Source organism: Heterodontus francisci, chromosome 27, assembly GCF_036365525.1.
Source record: "Heterodontus francisci isolate sHetFra1 chromosome 27, sHetFra1.hap1, whole genome shotgun sequence".
NCBI lineage: Eukaryota > Metazoa > Chordata > Chondrichthyes > Heterodontiformes > Heterodontidae > Heterodontus > Heterodontus francisci.
The window spans coordinates 11521858-11541314 of NC_090397.1; the positions used below are offsets into that span (position 1 = coordinate 11521858).

General features: G+C 47.4%; 1 protein-coding gene across 4 annotated transcripts in view; it reads right to left on the minus strand.

Annotated features, from left to right (window-relative positions):
- The window catches only part of socs2 (suppressor of cytokine signaling 2), a 32663-nt gene that overhangs the window by 11367 nt on the left and 1839 nt on the right, over nt 1-19457 (minus strand). Inside the window, exon 1 of one of the 4 annotated variants that reach the window (XM_068058815.1) lies at nt 15620-16269. The exons of the other annotated variants lie outside the window; for them this stretch is intronic. Within the exon in view, the coding sequence (XP_067914916.1) occupies nt 15620-15758 (139 nt within the window). The 5' untranslated portion in view covers nt 15759-16269. Of the gene's footprint in view, nt 1-15619; nt 16270-19457 lie in introns of those variants that run through there. 4 annotated transcript variants of the gene reach the window in all.

Here is a 19457-nt window from a genome sequence, read left to right on the forward strand (position 1 = left end):
GTTGTTTCAAGAAAAGGGAAATTAACAATGTAACATATTATCGAATGCCCATGTACATACACTTGGTGAATTATAATAGCTTTTTCTTACACTTCCTACCATTTCTACGTGGTGTATCCCCTAGGGCTTCAGCAGAGGTAGAAGCAGGCTGCTTAGGTCCCTGCCCTGACTGATGAGATGACATATTTTTTATTTTTTTTATTCATTCATGGGATGTGGGCGTCGCTGGCCAGACCAGCATTTATTGCCCATCCCTAATTGCCCGTAAGAAGATGGTGGTGAGCTGCCTTCTTGAACCACTGTAGTCCAAGTGGGGTAGATACACCCACAGTGCTGTTAGGAATGGCGTTCCAGGGTTTTGACCCAGCGACAGTGAAGGAACGGCGATGTAGTTCCAAGTCAGGATGGTGTGTGACTTGAGGGGAACTTGCAGGTGGTGGTGTTCCCATGCATTTGCTGCCCTTGTCCTTCTAGGTGGTAGAGGTCGCGGGTTTGGAAGGTGCTGTCTAAGGAGCCTTGGTGCGTTGCTGCAGTGCATCTTGTAGATGGTACACACTGCTGCCACTGTGTGTCGGAGGTGGAGGGAGTGAATGTTTGTGGATGGGTTGCCAATCAAGAGGGCTGCTTTGTTCTGGATGGTGTCGAGCTTCTTGAGTGTTGTTGGAGCTGCACCCATCGAGGCAAGTGGAGAGTATTCCATCACACTCCTGACTTGTGCCTTGTAGATGGTGGACAGGCTTTGGGGAGTCAGGAGGGGAGTTACTCACCGCAGGATTCCTAGCCTCTGACCTGCTCTTGTAGCCACGGTATTTATATGGCTACTCCAGTTCAATTTCTGGTCAATGGTAGCCCCTAGGATGTTGATAGTGGGGGATTCAGCGATGGTAATGCCATTGAATGTCAAGGGGAGATGGTTAGATTCTCTCTTGTTGGAGATGGTCATTGCCTGGCACTTGTGTGGCGCAAATGTTACTTGCCACTTATCAGCCCAAGCCTGGATATTGTCCAAGTCTTGCTGCATTTCTGCACGGACTGCTTCAGTATCTGAGGAGTTGTGAATGGTGCTGAACATTGTGCAATCATCGGCGAACATCCCCACTTCTGACCTTATGATTGAAGGAAGGTCATTGATGAAGCAGCTGAAAATGGTTGGGCCTAGGACACTACCCTGAGGAACTCCTGCAGTGGTGTCCTGGAGCTCAGATGATTGACCTCCAGCAACCATAGCCATCTTCCTTTGCGCTTGGTTTGACTCCAACCAGCGGAGAGTTTTCCCCCTGATTCCCATTGACTTCCGTTTTGCTCGGGTTCCTTGATGCTATACTTGATCAAATGCTGCCTTAATGTCAAGGGCAGTCACTCTCACCTCACCTCTTGAGTTCAGCTTTTTTGTCCATGTTTGAACCAAGGCTGTAATGAGGTCAGGAACTGAGTGCCCCTGGCGGAACCCAAACTGAGCAGGATATTGCTAAGCAAAAGTTGCTTGATAGCACTGTTGATGACACCTTCCATCACTTTACTGATGATTGAGAGTACGCTGATGGGGTGGTAATTGGCTGGGTTGGTCTTGTCCTGCTTTTTGTGCACAGGACATACCTGGGCAATTTTCCACATTGCAGGGCAGATGCCAGTGTTGTAGCTGTACTAGAACAGCTTGACTAGGGGCGTGGCAAGTTCTGGAGCACAGGTCTTCAGTACTATGGCCAGAATATTGTCAGGACCCATAGCCTTTGCAGTATCCAGTGCCTTCAGTTGATTCTTGATATCACGTGGAGTGAATCGAATTGGCTGAAGTCTGGTATCTGTGATGCTGGGGACTTCAGGAGGAGGCCGAGATGGATCATCAACTTGGCACTTCTGGCTGAAGATTGTTGCAAATGCTTCAGCCTTATCTTTCGCACTGATGTGCTGGGCTCCCCAATCATTGAGGATGGGGTTATTTGTGGAGCCACCTCCTCCAGTTAGTTATTTAATTGTCCGCCACCATTCACAGCTGGATGTGGCAGGACTGCAGAGCTTAGATCTGATCCGTTGGTTATGGGATCACTTCGCTCTGTCTATCTCATGCTGCTCATACAGTTTGGCACGCAGATAGTCCTGTGTTGTAGCTTCACCAGGTTGACACCTCATTTTGAGGTATGCCTGGTGCTGCTCCTGGCATGCCTTCCTGCACTCTTCATTGAACCAGGGTTAGTCTCCTGGCTTGATGGTAATGGTGGAGTGGGGGATATCCCAGGCCATGAGGTTACAGATTGTGATTGAGTACAATTCTGCTGCTGCTGATGGCCCACAGCGCCCAGTTTTGCATTGCTAGTTCTGTTCAAAATCTATCCCATTTAGCATGGTGGTAGTGCCACACAACACAATGGACGGTATCCTCAATGTGAAGGTGGGACTTCATCTCCACAAGGACTGTGTGGTGGTCACTCCTACCAATACTGTCATGGACAGATTCATCTGCGGCAGGCAGATTAGTGAGGACAAGGTCAAGTATGTTTTTCCCTCGTGTTGGTTCCCCGACCACCTGCCGCATACCCAGTCTAGCAGATATGTCCTTTAGGCCTCGGTCAGTAGTGGCGCTACCGAGCCACTCTTGATGATGGACATTAACGTCCCACACCCAGAGTACATTCTGTGTCCTTGCTACCCTCAGTGCTTCCTCCATCCATATGGCAGATGAAATTTAATGCAGAGAATGAGGAGCTGCAATATAAACTAAATAGCACAATTTTAAAGGGTGGGGGGGGTGGGTGGGTGGGTGGGTGAAGGAATTGAGAGACCTGGGGGTCTATGTACATAAATTCTTTATGGTGAAAGTTGAGAAGGCTGTTAAAAAAAACACAGTATCATTGGCTTTATTAGTAGAGGCACATTGTATAAAAGCAAGGAAATTATACTAAACCTTTATAAATCACTGGTTAAACCTCAGTTGGAGGATTGTGTTCAGTTCCAGACATACAGCCTCTCTCAACAGCTGAGAGTGAAGCACTGGAGTTAGTGAGGACCCAAGGCGGCTGCTCAATAGCAGATGGTGAGACAGGAGTCTCCGCACAAGAGAGTGAGGATTGTCTTCAAATTGACATCCAACTGGAGAACCACAACATGCATGGATATCATGACAAGATATGCACAGCTTTACCCAAACTTTTGTGTTCTCTCATGCAGATTGGCGGCTGCAGGAGACTCCATCGGAAGGGGAACAGCAGTCAACCTCTGAGGAGGAGCAGTCAGAGGAAGCACTATCACATGACTCTCCTGCACCTTCCAGCAGCACAGATACTTTCACCTCGGTGGGTTTACCCTTGGCTGTAGAATCAGGGTCACAAGCTGGTAAGAGCAGCGCACACGCACCTGAGCAGCTGGCTGAGGCTGAGACAGCCGAGACCTCTGACATCCGGAGGACTGTGGGTGGACAGGCCCATCCTGAGCCCCAGGCTGATGATGAGCCTCTGGTGTCGACAGCACAGGACATGCTGCAATTGCAAAGAGAGGTAAGGCAACATCTGAAAGAGTTCAATATAGTTCTTGGGGCTAAAGGGATCAAGGGATACGGCGAGAAAGCGGGAACAGGGTACTGAGTTTGGATGATCAGCCATGATTGTATTGAATGGCGGTGCAGGCTCGAAGGGCCAAATGGCCTACTCCTGCTTCTATTTTTCTATGTTTCTATGTAATATCTGGCGGAAGTCCCGGAGGCCAAGCGCAGCCATGAGCAGACGATGGAGGAGTCCATCCATGCCATGAGTGCTGCCATGTCTTAGGCCAGTGAGCACATGGCTTCCTCAATTGAGAGGTTGATGATCCTTATGGAGAGCCAGATCCCACAGATGCACGCAGACCTGCAAACCATTGCTTGGCCATGAGCTCAGCTCCGCAATGGCAAAGCGAGAGAAGGGCGAGGAGCCTGGAGTCTTCTCCTGCTCATCCTCCATCTCTGGTGATCAGAGTGTTTCAAATGAACCTTGAAAGGGAGGAGGAGTGGCTGATCTCCACAGCTGGGGGCTGCCCTCAGGGCGTTCTGAATGTGGACAGTGGCTCGTCAGTCCCTCCACCAGTGAGTCCAGCTTCAGCAGCTGTGATGTCTGACAACACCCGCTGAAGTCATCACAGGCCAAGGGGCAGCCTGATAAGCCGCCTGCCTCCAGCCCTGCAGCTAGCACAGGGGTTGAAGTTAACTTTCATTCCGTAGTTGTGAGCTGCTGACTTCACCTTTCCCCCCTTAGTGGCTGCCAGTGTAGACACAGCCCTCCTTTGGTAAGTGTCTCACATGGGCCAGAACATGTGGTTAAGCTGGGCGCTAAGCACTGAACCCAAATAGAAATGAGGCGACAGACTGAATGCATCGAGTTTAGACCCTCGTCGGTCGAGGACTGACGTTCAATCATGTCCACATCATGCAATGCCTCCCCCCTCTGCACAGCAGACCACCACGACATGCGAGACCCTCACTGGGGCATACAGCAGGGCTCCACCGGATCGGTCCAGGCACCGGAATTTCATCTTCAGCAATCCAATGGCCTGCTCGATGGTTGCTCGGGTGGAGCCGTGGCAAGTGTTGTATCTCTCCTCTGCTGCAGTGAGAGGGATCCTCACAGCAGTCAGTAGCTATGTCTTCAATCAGTAGCTCTTGTCCACGAGAATCCATCCCTAAAGGCAAGCGGGGAGCCTGAAGAGCTGCAGCACCGGCGACTGTCAAAGTATGTCGGCATCGTTGCCAGGAAGTGGGCACACATCTGCAGGAAACACTTTCAGTGGTCGCAGACCAATTTAACATGATGGAATGAAAGCCCTTCCTGTTGATGAAGGCGGCTGGCTGGTCCATGGGAGCCTTGATGGTCACATGCGTGCAATGTATCACACCTTGTACCCGGGAAAATCCAGCGATGGCCCTCTCAGCCTGACTGTCAGGGTCAGTCTGGTAGCACAAATATTCATTGGACCTCTTAACAGGTCACCTCCTTGATGCAGCGGTGGGCTGCTGCCTGGGAGACCCAGTGGATCCTTGGAAATAATCCAGATATGTAAAAGTTAAATGCCATGGTGATCTTCAAGGTCATGATCATAGGGTGACCACTGAATCCCTTGGGTCGCAACTCATCCTGCAGCATTCTGCAGAAGTTGGTGACAGCCTCCCTGGAGAGCCGTAGTCTTCACCGACAATGCTGCTTGGACATTTGCAGGTAGCTGATTCAAGTCCGGTACACTCCGACGAAGGTGGGCCCTTCTTGGCATGGTCGGCTGCTGTCACTCTCATGGAGCTTCACAGGCAAGCGCAGCTGACTCCTCACCCTCCCTCTGTTGGAGGCGCTGCATCACACCACGGGGGTCCACAAAGACAGGGTGTATGAGACCCATGCCAGGGATCAGTAGGCCTCCAGAGTGCAGTTTACAGAGATGAAGTTGCCTTGGCAGCTTTCATGTCATGCTTGCAAACATCCTTGAATCAGAACTTTGGGCGCCCCACTGGTCGTCTGGCTCCGGCGACCTCACCATACAGAAAAGCCTTGGGTATGCAACCGTCTTCCATCCTGCGGACATATCTGATCCATCAAAGCTGCCTCTGTTTGATTAGTGCCAACACACTTGGGAGCTCTGCCTTTGAGAGGACTGCTGCATTTGTGACTTTGTCCTGCCAGGATATACCCGTAATGCGTTGCAGACAGCGAAGATGGAAATTATTGAGCTTCTTTTCCTGGTAGCTGTAAGTCACCCATGTTTCACAGCCATACAGCAAGATTATGCAAATATTATACTAGAACTATTAAGAAAGACTGAACAGAGAAGGCTGAGAGGTTACCTGAGAGAGAGCTGTAAGACTATGAAGGAGTTTGATAGGGTAGAAGTACAGAAGATGTTTCCACTTGTGGAGAAGTTCAAAACTAGGGACCATAAATATAAGAGAGTCACAGTAGGGAATTCAGGAAAGACTTCTTTACCCAGAATATGGAACTCACAACCTTCAGGTGTAGTTGAGGCAAATAACGTTGATGCACTGAGGGAGAAGGTAGATTAGTACATGAGGGAGAAAGGAATAGAAGGATATGCTAATAGGTTTAGGTGAAGAAAGGTGGAATAAGGCTGGTGTGAAGCATAAACTTGCAAAGACTGGTTGTGCTAAATGATCTGTTTCTGTGCTGTAAATTCTATGTGTAAATGATTGAATGAATGTCCACAATAGCTATGTATGGAGACCAAGTTCAGTACTCATTTGTTACTCAGTCCTGCTATCGAATTTACACTTATGAAGAAATGTGTAGGATCATTAGAACTTTGTTGTAAGGACCGGGGATCTTTATATTATTTTATTTAGAGATACAGCACTGAAACAGGCCCTTCGGCCCACCGAGTCTGTGCCGACCATCAATCACCCATTTATACTAATCCTACATTAATCCCATATTCCGACCACATCCCCACCTTCCCTCAATTCCCCTACCACCTACCCATACTAGGGGCAATTTATAATGGCCAATTTACCTATCAACCTGTAAGTCTTTGGCAGTGGGAGGAAACCGGAGCACCCGGCGAAAACCCACGCGGTCACAGGGAGAACTTGCAAACTCAGCACAGGCAGTACCCAGAATTGAACCCGGGTCGCTGGAGCTGTGAGGCTGCGGTGCTAACCACTGCGCCGCGCCATGACTAGCTGATGTCCTGTGTCATTGCTTTTAATAAATTGGAGGACACACTGGGGGTCATTTTGACTCTGTGTGATTGTGTAGAACAGCTTATAGCAAATCGGTAGCCCACTTTGCATCTCTCCATTGATATAAAAATTGTTCCCTTTGTTTTATATGACATGAGTATCACACTAGAAAACACACAACACAGCCTAAATTCCTTAGTGCCCCAAACCCAGCGTGCTGTGCTGGCCAGCTGGAGTGGAGAGATCGGAGGACTGTCGTAAATCAGTGCCCGGGCAATACCAGAATAAATCAGGTGAGCTTCATATGCCAATCAGATGCCCCAACGGAATTTGTTTGTTGGGGCCTTAAGAATTTTGGCATGCGTTGAGGTCCCTGAGGTAAGTCTGGGAGGGTGGGTGAGGCGATTGGGAGGAGGGTGAGGATGGTGAGGTGGAGTTGTTTGGTGGAACCAGGATGAGCACTCCTGCTCCTTTCAACACCACAAAATAATTAATGCTTTTGAAGTTTTGGGGCTTTTTTGAAGTGGCCTCTAGCAGTCTGGGTCTGCGGCAGGTGGTAGGGGGAACCAACAAGAGGGAAAAACATACTTGACCTTGTCCTCACCAATCTGCCTGCCACAGATGCTTCTGTCCATGACTGTATTGGTAGGAGTGACCACCGCACAGTCCTTGTGGAGACGAAGTCCCTCCTTCACATTGAGGATACCCTCCATTGTGTTGTGAGGCACTACCACCGTGCTAAATGGGATAGATTTTGAACAGATCTAGCAATGCAAAACCGGGCATCCATGAAGTGCAATGAGCCATCATCAGCAGCAGAATTGTACTCAACCACAGTCTGTATCCTCATGGCCCGGCATATCCCCCACTCTACCATTACCATCAAGCCAGGAGACCAACCCTGGTTCAATGAAGAGTGCAGCAGGGCATGCCAGGAGCAGCACCAGGCATACCTCAAAATGAGGTGTCAACCTGGTGAAGCTACAACCCAGGACTACTTGCATGCCAAACTGCAGAGGCAGCATGCAATAGACAGAGCTAAGCGATCCCATAACCAACGGATCAGATCTAAGCTCTGCACATCCAATCGTGATTGGTGGTAGACAATTAAACAACTAACTGGAGGAGGTGGCTCCACAAAAATCCCCACCCTCAATGATGGGGGTGCCTAGCACATCAGAGCGAAAGATAAGGCAGAAGCATTTGCAACAATCTTCAGCCAGAAGTGCCGAGTTGATGATCCATCTTGGCCTCCTCCTGAAGTCCCCAGCATCACAGATGCCAGACTTCAGCCAATTCGATTCACTCCACGTGATATCAAGAAACGACCTGAAGGCACTGGATACTGCAAAGGCTATGGGTCCTGACAATATTCCGGAAATATTACTGAAGACCTGTGCTCCAGTACTTGCCGTGCCCCTAGCCAAGCTGTTCCAGTATAGCTACAACACTGGCATCTAGCCGGCAAAGTGGAAAATTGCCCAGGTATGTCCTGTGCACAAAAAGCAGGACAAGTCCAACCCGGCCAATTACCGCCCCATCAGTCTACTCTCAATCATCAGTAAAGTGATGGAAGGTGTCATCAACAGTGCCATCAAGCAGCACTTGCTTAGCAATAACCTGCTCAGTGATGCTCAGTTTGCATTCCGCCAGGGCCACTCAGCTCCTGACCTCATTACAGCCTTGGTTCAAAGATGGACAAAAGAGCTGAACTCAAGAGGTGAGGTGAGAGTGACTGACCTTGACATCAAGGCAGCATTTGACTGAGTATGACATCAAGGAGCCCTAGCAAAACTGGAGTCAATGGGAATCAGGGGGAAAGCACTCTGCTGGTTAGAGTCATACCTAGCGCAAAGGAAGATGGCTGTGGTTGTTGGAGGTCAATCATCTCAGCTCCAGGACATCACTGCAGGAGTTCCTCAGGGTAGTGTCCTAGGCCCAACCATCTTCAGCTGCTTCATCAATGACCTTCCTTCAATCATAAGGAAGGAAGTGGTGATGTTCGCTGATGATTGCACAATGTTCAGCACCATTCGCGACTCCTCAAATACTGAAGCAGTCCGTGTAGAAATGCAGCAAGACCTGGACAATATCCAGGCTTGGGCTGATAAGTGGCAAGTAACATTTGCGCCACACAAGTGCCAGGCAATGACCATCTCCAACAAGAGAGAATCTAACCATCTCCCCTTGACATTCAATGGCATTACCATCGCTGAATCCCCCACTATCAACATCCTAGGGGCTACCATTGACCAGAAACTGAACTGGAGTAGCCATATAAATACAGTGGCTACAAGAGCTGGTCAGAGGCTAGGAATCCTGCGGTGAGTAACTCCCCTCCTGACTCCCCAAAGCCTGTCCACCATCTACAAGGCACAAGTCAGGAGTGTCTCTGAACGGACAGAGGGCATTCTGAAGGGGGAGGGTGAACAGAAAGAGGTTGTGGTACACATTGGTATCAACGACATAGGCAGGAAGAGTGATGAGGTCCTGCAGGGGGAGTTTAGGGAGTTAGGTAGTAAGTTAAAAAACAGGACCTCTAGGGTTGTAATCTCTGGATTACTCCCTGTGCCACGTGCCAGTGAGGCTAGAAATAGGAAGATAGTGCAGCTAAATACATGGCTGAGCAGCTGGTGTAGAAGGGAGGGTTTCAGATATCTGGACCATTGGGCTCTCTTCAGGGACAGATGGGACCTGTACAAGAAGGACGGGTTGCATCTAAACTGGAAGGGCACTAATATCCTGGCTGCAAGGTTTGCTAGCGTCACTCAGGAGGGTTTAAACTAGTGTGGCAGGGGGGTGGGAACCAGAGCAGTAGGACAGCTAGTGAAGTAAATGAGGAGGACATAGTAAATAAGGCCAGTAAGACTAAGAAGAAGAGCAGGCAGGGAGATGTTGCTGAGCACAGCGGGACTGGTGGTCTGAAGTGCATTTGTTTCAATGCGAGAAGTATAACAGGTAAGGCAGATGAACTTAGAGCTTGGATTAGTACTTGGAAATATGATGTTGTTGCTATTACAGAGACTTGGTTGAGGGAAGGGCAGGATTGGCAGCTAAATGTTCCAGGCTTTAGAAGCTTCGGGCGGGATAGAGGGGGATGTAAAAGGGGTGGGGGAGTTGCATTACGGGTTAAGGAGAATATCACAGCTGTACTGCGGGAGGACACCTCAGAGGGGTCATGCAGCGAGGCAATATGGATGGAGCTCAGGAATAGGAAGGGTGCAGTCACGATGTTGGGGGTTTACTACAGGCCTCCCAACAGCCAGCGGGAGGTAGAGGAGCAGATATGTAGACAGATTTTGGAAAGATGTAAAGGTAACAGGGTTGTAGTGGTGGGTGATTTTAACTTCCCCAATATTGACTGGGACTCACTTTGTGCTAGGGGCTTGGATGGGGCAGAATTTGTGAGGAGCATCCAGGAGGGCTTCTTGAAACAGTATGTAGATAGTCCAACTAGGGATGGGGCCATTCTGGACCTGGTATTGGGGAATGAGCCCGGTCAGGTGGTCGAAGTTTCAGTGGGGGAGCATTTCGGGAGCAGTGACCATAATTCCATAAGTTTTAAAGGTACTTGTGGATAAGGATAAGAGTAGTCCTCGGGTGAAGGTGCTAAATTGGGGGAAGGCTAATTATAACAATATTAGGCAGGAACTGAAGAGTGGGAACATGTGGGAGTCTTTCAAACGTCGGCTGATTAGAATCCAGGACCAGCATGTTCCTGTGAGGAAGAAAGACAAGTTTGGCAAGTTTCGGCGAGCTTGGATAACACGGGATATTGTGAGCCTAGTCAAAAAGAAAAAGGAAGCATTTGTAAGGGCTGGAAGGCTAGGAACAGATGAAGCACTTGAGGAATATAAACACAGTAGGAAGGAACTTAAGCAAGGAGTTAGGAGGGCTAAAAGGGGTCATGAAAAGTCATTGGCAAACAGGATTAAGGAAAATCCCAAGGCTTTTTATACATATATAAAGAGCAAGAGGGTAACCAGGGAAAGGGTTGGCCCACTCAAGGACAGAGATGGGAATCTATGCGTGGAGCCAGAGGAAATGGGCGAGGTGCTAAATGAGTACTTTGCATCAGTATTCACCAAGGAGGAGGACTTGGTGGATGATGAGCCTAGGGAAGGGAGTGCAGATAGTCTCAGTCATCTCATTATCAAAAATGAGGAGGTGTTGGGTGTCTTGCAAAGCATTAAGGTAGATAAGTCCCCAGGGCCTGATGGGATCTACCCTAGAATACTGAGGGAGGCAAGGGAAGAAATTGCTGGGGCCTTGACACAAATCTTTGCATCCTCATTGGCTACAGGTGAGGTCCCAGAGGACTGGAGAATAGCCAATGTTGTTCCTTTGTTTAAGAAGGGTGGTAAGGATAATCCAGGAAATTATAGGCCGGTGAGCCTTACGTCAGTGGTAGGGAAACTATTAGAGAGGATTCTTCGGGACAGGATTTACTCCCATTTGTAAACAAACAAACTCATTAGCGAGAGACAGCATGGTTTTGTGAAGGGGAGGTCGTGTCTTACTAATTTGATTGAGTTTTTTGAGGAAGTGACGAAGATGATTGATGAGGGAAGGGCAGTGGATGTTGTCTATATGGACTTTAGTAAAGTCTTTGACAAGGTCCCGCATGGCAGACTGGTGCAAAAGGTGAAGTCACACGGGATCAGAGGTGAGCTGGCAAGATGGATACAGAACTGGCTCAGTCACAGAAGACAGAGGGTAAAAGTGGATGGGTGTTTTTCTAAATGGAGGGATGTGACTAGTGGTGTTCCGCAGGGATTAGTACTGGGACCTTTGCTGTTTGTAGTATATATAAATGATTTGGAGGAAAATGTAGCTGGTCCGATTAGTAAGTTTGCGGACGACACAAAGGTTGGTGGAGTTGTGGATAATGATGAGGATTGTCAGAGGATACAGCAGGATATAGATCGGTTGGAGACTTGGGCAGAGAAATGGCAGAGGGAGTTTAATCCGGACAAATGTGAGGTAATGCATTGTGGAAGGTCTAATGCAGGTGGGAGGTATACAGTCAATGGCAGAAACCTTAGGAGTATTGACAGGCAGAGAGATCTGGGCGTACAGGTCCACAGGTCACTGAAAGTGGCAACGCAGGTGGATAAGGTAGTCAAGAAGGCATATGGCCTACTTGCCTTCATCGGTCGGGGCATAGAGTATAAAAATTGGCAAGTCATGTTGCAGCTGTACAGAACCTTAGTTAGGCCACACTTAGAATATTGCGTGCAATTCTGGTCGCCACACTACCAGAAGGACGTGGAAGCTTTGGAGAGGGTACAGAGGAGGTTTACCAGGATGTTGCCTGGTCTGGAGGGCATTAGCTATGAGGAGAGGTTGGATAAACTCAGATTGTTTTCACTGGAACGACGGAGGTGGAAGGGCGACATGATAGAGGTTTACAAAGTTATGAGCGGCATGGACAAAGTGGATAGTCAGAAGCTTTTTCCCAGGGTGGAAGAATCAGTTACTAGGGGACATAGGTTTAAGTTGCGAGGGGCAAAGTTTAGAGGGGATGTGCGAGGCAAGTTTTTTTTACATAGAGGGTGGTGAGTGCCTGGAACTTGCTGCCAGGGGAGGTGGTGGAAGCAAATACGATAGCGAAGTTTAAGAGACATCTTGACAAATATATGAATAGGAAGGGAATAGAGGGATATGGGCCCCGGAAGTGCAGAAGGTGTTAGTTTAGGCAGGCATCAAGATCGGCGCAGGCTTGGAGGGCCGAATGGCCTGTTCCTGTGCTGTACTGTTCTTTGTTCTTTGTGATGGAATACTCTCCACTTGCCTGGATGAGTGCAGCTCAAACAACACTCAAGCAACCCGACACCATCCAGAACAAAGCAGCCCTCTTGATTGGCACACCATGCACAAACATTCACTCCCTCCACCACTGACGCACAGTGGCAGCAATGTGTACCATCTACAAGATGCACTGCAGCAACGCACCAAGGCTCCTTAGACAGCACCTTCCAAACCCGCGACCTCTACCACCTCGAAGGACAAGGGCAGCAGATGCATAGGAACACCACCACCTGCAAGTTCCCATCCAAGCCACACACCATCCTGACTTGGAACTATATCGCCGTTCCTTCACTGTCGCTGGGTCAAAATCCTGGAACTCCCTTCCTAACAGCACTGTGGGTGTACCTACCCCACTTGGACTGCAGTGGTTCAAGTAGGCAGCTCACCACTATCTTCTTACGGGCAATTAGGGATGGGCAATAAATGCTGGCCTGGCCAGTGACGCCCACATCTCATGAATGAATAAAAAAAAAAGTCATGTTAAGGAGAACGTTGGTTAAGTTGCTCAAGACCTGAAATCACCGGTCAGAACTTCCACATCACAAACTCTGACTAGGATAAACAAATTTGGGAGTCGAGATCTGAAATGAGCACAGGCAACATTTCAAAATCGAAGTGGCTGCTTTCACCCTTTTGGGTTGTTTGGAGGATTTTGAGTTCCCCAGAGATGCCACTGCTTATAATCCCTCTATGGTTAGCAGTACCTACTATTGTATGTATGGTACAGGGAAATAAATAGGTTATACAGAGAATTACAAAGTTATAAGCGGCATGGACAGAGTGGATAGTCAGAAGCTTTTTCCCAGGGTGGAAGAATCAGTTACTAGGGGACATAGGTTTAAGGTGCGAGGGGCAAAGTTTAGAGGGGATGTGCGAGGCAAGTTTTTTTACACAGAGGGTGGTGAGTGCCTGGAACCTGCTGCCAGGGTTGGTGGTGGAAGCAGATACGATAGCGACGTTTAAGAGACATCTTGACAAATATATGAATAGGAAGGGAATAGAGGGATATGGGCCCCAGAAGTGCAGAAGGTGTTAGTTTAGGCAGGCATCAAGATCGGCGCAGGCTTGGAGGGCCGAATGGCCTATTCCTGTGCTGTACTGTTCTTTGTTCTACCATGGAGGAAGCAGCAACAGAAGTCATCAGAAGATTCTATCTTCATCGGATTGACCTCTTGTTCCCTCCTATAGAGCAGCAAGGGACCAACTGCTCTGACATCCAGGCAGGAGTGCAGCACGGGTGCCCACTTTATAAATGACCCCATCCCGGAGACCTGGTACGGTGACTGACCAGCAGTTTCTAGGCTAATCCACCCATCTGTTCTTTTTCTCTCTCCTTCACTTGTTCATTGATATCAGCAATTGGAAGGTTTACATTTTCTAGCTGTCAATCAAACACAGATCATGGAGGCTTTCTATTTGCTTCCCAATTCAACGTGTTTTCTTTTTGTTGAATGTGAACTAAAATCAGTGGCATGTCATTGTGCCGCACTCCTTTCCTGCCAGGGAAGCAGAGTGGGTAACGCTCCTGTGTCCTTATGGGAATGATACGGCCACCCTAAATACACTGATGCCCTTGAGCATTGGGAAAGTGTGGGCATCCATGGATACACAGCTTTCCAGTGAATCTCTCCATTCCAGCCTGCTGATCATCCATTGGATAAACCGGGACTCTGGAATTTCCCAAGGGATTTCTGATGCATTGACAAGATACCGAACTGGCCAAACACAGCTCCCAATCTTTCCGTCTGCACTATAGTATTGGTCAGTGCTGATATTGAGTCCTATGGTATTTGTACCAGACTCCCAGCAAACTCACTGAGCCAGCACCAGGCTACCACCTGTCCAATTATAATCCCAACATTATCCTGAATCTAAAGAAGTTAACTGTATGCAATTCTAGTCGATGTGCAGACTAAGGTACAGATAAGTTGCTACAGCAAAGCTGCACCATCTGAAATGTTTACAAAAGCTTTTCTAAAGGGAGCTGGACAATGGATCAATGCACATGTGAGAGTCATCAAAATCATAAAGAATGTTTTTTTTAAAAAAGTACACCAAGGCAACGTACAAATTACAAGAGAAGGAATGTTTTATTTCATCTGGGAACATGAAAGACAAAAGTTGAGAGTTAAATGGCTTCATAAACAATTGTTTGTCCAATTTAGCACACACAATAAAATGCGACATCATTATGACAAGCAATTCACATCTCTTTCTTGGCCCCCAAATAAAATATTTGTGAAAGCAAAAGTCTCCTTTATCTGACAAGAATTTTAAAACCTGAAAATATCAATTCATTTGTTTTCTATTCCAGGAATTAAAAACTGCCAATAGTTCAACAGTTTTGGAATATTTCTGCAAAGACTATATTTGCAGGGTTGCAAGTATGCCCAGATTTTTATTCATCAGTCTATCTTTATTTATATGTTCTTTATCTAGACATATCATCACAGTTCCTTCCTACTTCTTATTGCTCAAAAGGTCACCGTGGGTGACAATAATATTTCTGTGCTGTACCTTACAATAGACTCATTGTAAAGTTTTCTTAATAATGTCTCTACATTAATAGATCAGATTGTGGAAAACATGTGAGGGCTAGGCGTTAAAGTCAATGGATTATCTTTGTGTCTCCTTCCAGGAGAAGTTCATTAACCATTTATTGCCCATCCCTAATTGCCCTGGAACTGAGTGGCTTGCTCGGACTTCTCAGAGGGCATTTTTTTTTTTTTTTTAAAGAGTCAACCACATTGCTGCGGGTCTGGAGTCACATGTAGGCCAGACCGGGTAAGGATGGCTGATTTCCTTCCCTAAAGGACATTAGTGAACCAGATGGGTTTTTACAACAATTGACAATGGTCACCAGTAGACTGGATTTCAATTCCAGAGTTATTAATTGAATTCAAATTTCACCACCTGCCATGGTGGGATTCGAACCTATGTCCCCAGAGAATTAGCCTGGATTCTGGATTACTAGTCCAGTGAAACATCCACTACGCCACCGCCTCCCACCCCAGCATTGGGAAAGCTGCAAGGCACAGTTGCCGCCCCGACGCAATGGGAGTGTAATTTAAATTGCTGAACAGATAGTTATAATACATTCGCATGCAATTGAAAGTGATTTAATGGAGGCGTGAAATTAAATGGATGACGAGCGGCCCTCACCTGTCTTCGGATTCCCGACCATTGAAAGCTGGCTGCGCCAAGGTGAAACCTCAGTGCCACGACAGGAAGGCAGCCATGACCAGCACCGGATAGGGGAAGAGGAGGACATTGTCAGCCTGCAGTGCTGTACACTCAGCATGGTGCATTACCTGGTAGCATTACCGGGTGACCATACTGCTGGGTGATCTGTGCCTTGAAGGAATGTATAGTTGCTGTGAACTATGTAATATTTCTTTAAAGACTATCCATTGCCTATGTGCTGTCATACCTTTTAATGCATTTTCCCAATTCACATCAGTCAATTTGCCCCTCATACCTTCATAATTTCCTATGTTCAAATTTAACACCCTGGCTTCAGATTCACTTCACTTTCAAACATAATGTAAAATTCTATTATATTATGGCCCTTCTCTCACCTGTACATAGTCTATTTCTGACAGCTCCCTTCCCTTCTTCGACTTCTCTGTCTCCATCTCTGGGGATAGGCTGCCTACTAATATTCATTATAAGCCCACCAACTCCCATGGCTACCTTGACGAAACTTCCTCACACCCTGTTTCCTGTAAGGACTCTATCCCATTCTCCCAGTTTCTCCATCTCCGACGCATCTGCTCTGATGATGCAATCTTCCACAACAGTGCTTCTGATATGTCTTCCTTTTTCCTCAATCGTGGATTCCCCCCTGCACCCCCCCCCCTCCCCCCCAGAGGTTGACAGGGCCCTCGGACCCATTTCCAGTACTTCTGCCCTCACCCCTTTCCCTCCCTCCCAGAACCGGGACAGGGTTTCCCTTGTCCTCACTTTCCACCCCACTAGCCTTCACAGCCTCCAAAGGATCATCCTCCATAATTTCTTCCACCTCCAGCATGATGCCACCACCAAACAGATCTTCCCCTCCCTTCCCTGTCAGCATTCCGAAGGGATCATTCCCTCCGCAACACCCTTGTCCACTCTTTAATTCCCCCACCACCTCGTCCCCTTCCCATGGCACCTTCCACTGCAATCGCAGGAGGTGTAATACCTGCTCATTTACCTCCTCTCTCCTCACCATCCAAGGCCCAAAACATTCCTTTCAGGTGAAGCAGTGACTTACTTGTACTTCTTTCAATTTAGTATACGGTTTTCGCAGCTCACAATGCAGACCCCTTTACATTGGGGAGACCAAACACAGATTGGGTGACTGTGATTGTGGAACACCTCCACTCAGTCCAAGAGCATGACCCCGAGCTTCCAGTCACTTGCCATTTCAATACCCGCCACCCTGCTCTCATGCCAACATTTCTGACTTTAGCCAGTGAACATCAACACAAGCTCGAGGAGCAGCACCTGATCTTTTGATTAGGCACTCTACAGCCTTGCAGACTGAACATTGAGTTCAATAGTTTCAGAGCATGACTGGTCTTTTTTTAAAAAATATTTTTATATTTTTTTATTTTATTCTTTAACCATGTGTGTGCTTTCATGTCGACAGAGCTGCTCATTATTCTGCTATTAACACTCTCTCTGGACTAATGCTTTGTCTTTCACCACAAGCATTAACACACTTTGTCTTTGTCCCAGGACAGCTTTGTTATTTAATCTCTCCTGCCCTCTGCCCTATCACACACCTTCCCTTTTGTTCTCTTCCCCACCACCTGTCCCCACGCCACCCCCCACCCCCACCCCCTTCACTTGCTTAAAACTAATTCTGTTCTAACCTTTGCCAGTTCTGATGAAAGGTCACAGACCTGAAACGTTAACTCTGCTCCTCTTTCCACAGATGCTGCCTGACCTGCTAAGTATATCCAGCACTTTCTGTTTTTATCTTAGATCTGACCTGTTGGTTGTGGGATCGCTTTGCCCTGTCTATTCCATGCTGCTTATTTTTTTAGGTACACCTGGTGCTGCTCCTGCACTCTTCATTGAACCATGGTTATTCCCCTGGCTTGATGGTAATGGTAGAGTGGGGGATATGCTGGGTCATGAAGTTACAGATTGTGGTTGAATACAATTCTGTTGCTGCTAATGGCCCACAGTACCTCATGGATGCCCAGTTTTGAGTTGCTAGAACTGTTTGAAATCTATTCCATTTAGCACAGTGGTAGTGCCACACAACACGACGGTGGGTACTCTCAGTGTGAAGACTGGATTTCGTCTCCACAAGAACTGTGCGGTGATCAGTCCTACCAATACTGTCATGGACAGATGCATATGCAACAGGTAGATTGGTGAGGACGAGAACAAACAGGTTTTTCCCTCACCACCTGTCGCAGACCTAGTCTAGCAGCTATATCCTTTAGAACCCGGCCAGCTACCAAGCTATGCTTGGCGATGGGCATTGACGTCCCCCACCCAGAGTATATTTTGTGCCCTTGCCACCCTCAGTGCTTCTTCCAAGTGGTATTCACTGTGGAGAAGCATTGATTCATTAGCCAAGGGGGTGGTGGCGGTAGGTGGTAATCAGCAGGAGGTTTCCATGCCCACATCTGACCTAATGTCAAGATGGGATCTGGAGTCCCAGAGTCAATGTTGAGGATTCCCAGCCGACTGAAAACCACTGTACTGCCAACTCTGGTGGGTCAGGGCATACCTAGGGATGGTGATGGCAGTGTCTGGGACATTGTCTGCAAGGTATGATTCCATGAGTATGACTACGTCAGACAGTTGCTTGATGAATCTGTCAGATAGCTCTCCCAACTTTGGCACAAGCCCCCAGATGTTGGGGTCAACAGGGCTGGGTTTGCCATTCTTGTTTCCAGTCAAAGCTGGGCATTTTGTCTGGTTTCATTCCTTTTCTTAAACTTTGTCATGGTTTAATACAACTGAGTGGCTTGCTAGGCCATTTCAGAGTTTGAGCCATTTAAGAATCACAGGTAGGCCAGACCAACATGGCAGATTTCTTTCCCTAAAGAGGATTAGTGAACAAGATGGCTTTTTACAACAATTGATTTTTAATTCCAGATTTATTAATTGAATTCAAATTCCACCATCTGCTGCGTTGGGATTCGAACTCATGTCCCCAGAGCATTAGTTGGAGCTCTGAGTTATTAGTCTAGTGAAATTAACACTACACCACCGCCTCCCCTAATTCTGTACTTCCCTGGACTGTATCCATGTACTGTTCTTCCCCGGACTGTGTCTGGGTACTGTACTTCCCTAACAAAGGGGAATGAATTTTTCCAAGGAAAGAGTTAAGACAGGTTCATTCTAAAATGTGAAAGTATTGGCCCCGCATGATGAATATATAATAGATTTTATACTTTGAAGGATGATGGAGTTTGGTTTCTATCACAGCTGGGAAGAATAATACATTGTGTCCACCCCTGCTCTCCCCCAATCAGATAGAGTCCCCTTCAAACAAAACAGCTACTGTTTATGTCTAGTATCGTAAAAATTGACAGCACACAAGTCGCAATTTACATCTGCAGCTGTTCGCTGAAATAGCGAATTTTCCCGCTTTATCCCATATTCTCACTTTATTTCTCCCAATATGTGTCCAATTCCCTTTTAAAAGTTATTAAAAGATTCTGCTTCCAGCGGTTTCTGGAGAACTTTAAAATATATATATATATATATGTCATTGAATTTTCACGCTAACTACCCCTCTCCCTCCTTCCCCCCACCCCCCCCCCCCCCTCCCCCCTCCCCTCCCCTCCCCCCAATCACACACAGTTCCCAGTTTTTGAGAAGATTTAAAGTTTATCACATGTATTTTTAAGCAAAATTAAAATGATTTTGAAGGGAAATAATTGATTCAAAATTCTTAATACATTAGACACCGGACCGCGTATTTTAAGCAATTTCTCTAACTTTTAAGATATTGTTTAAAGGTTGCGTATGAAAATCTCACATTAATGTT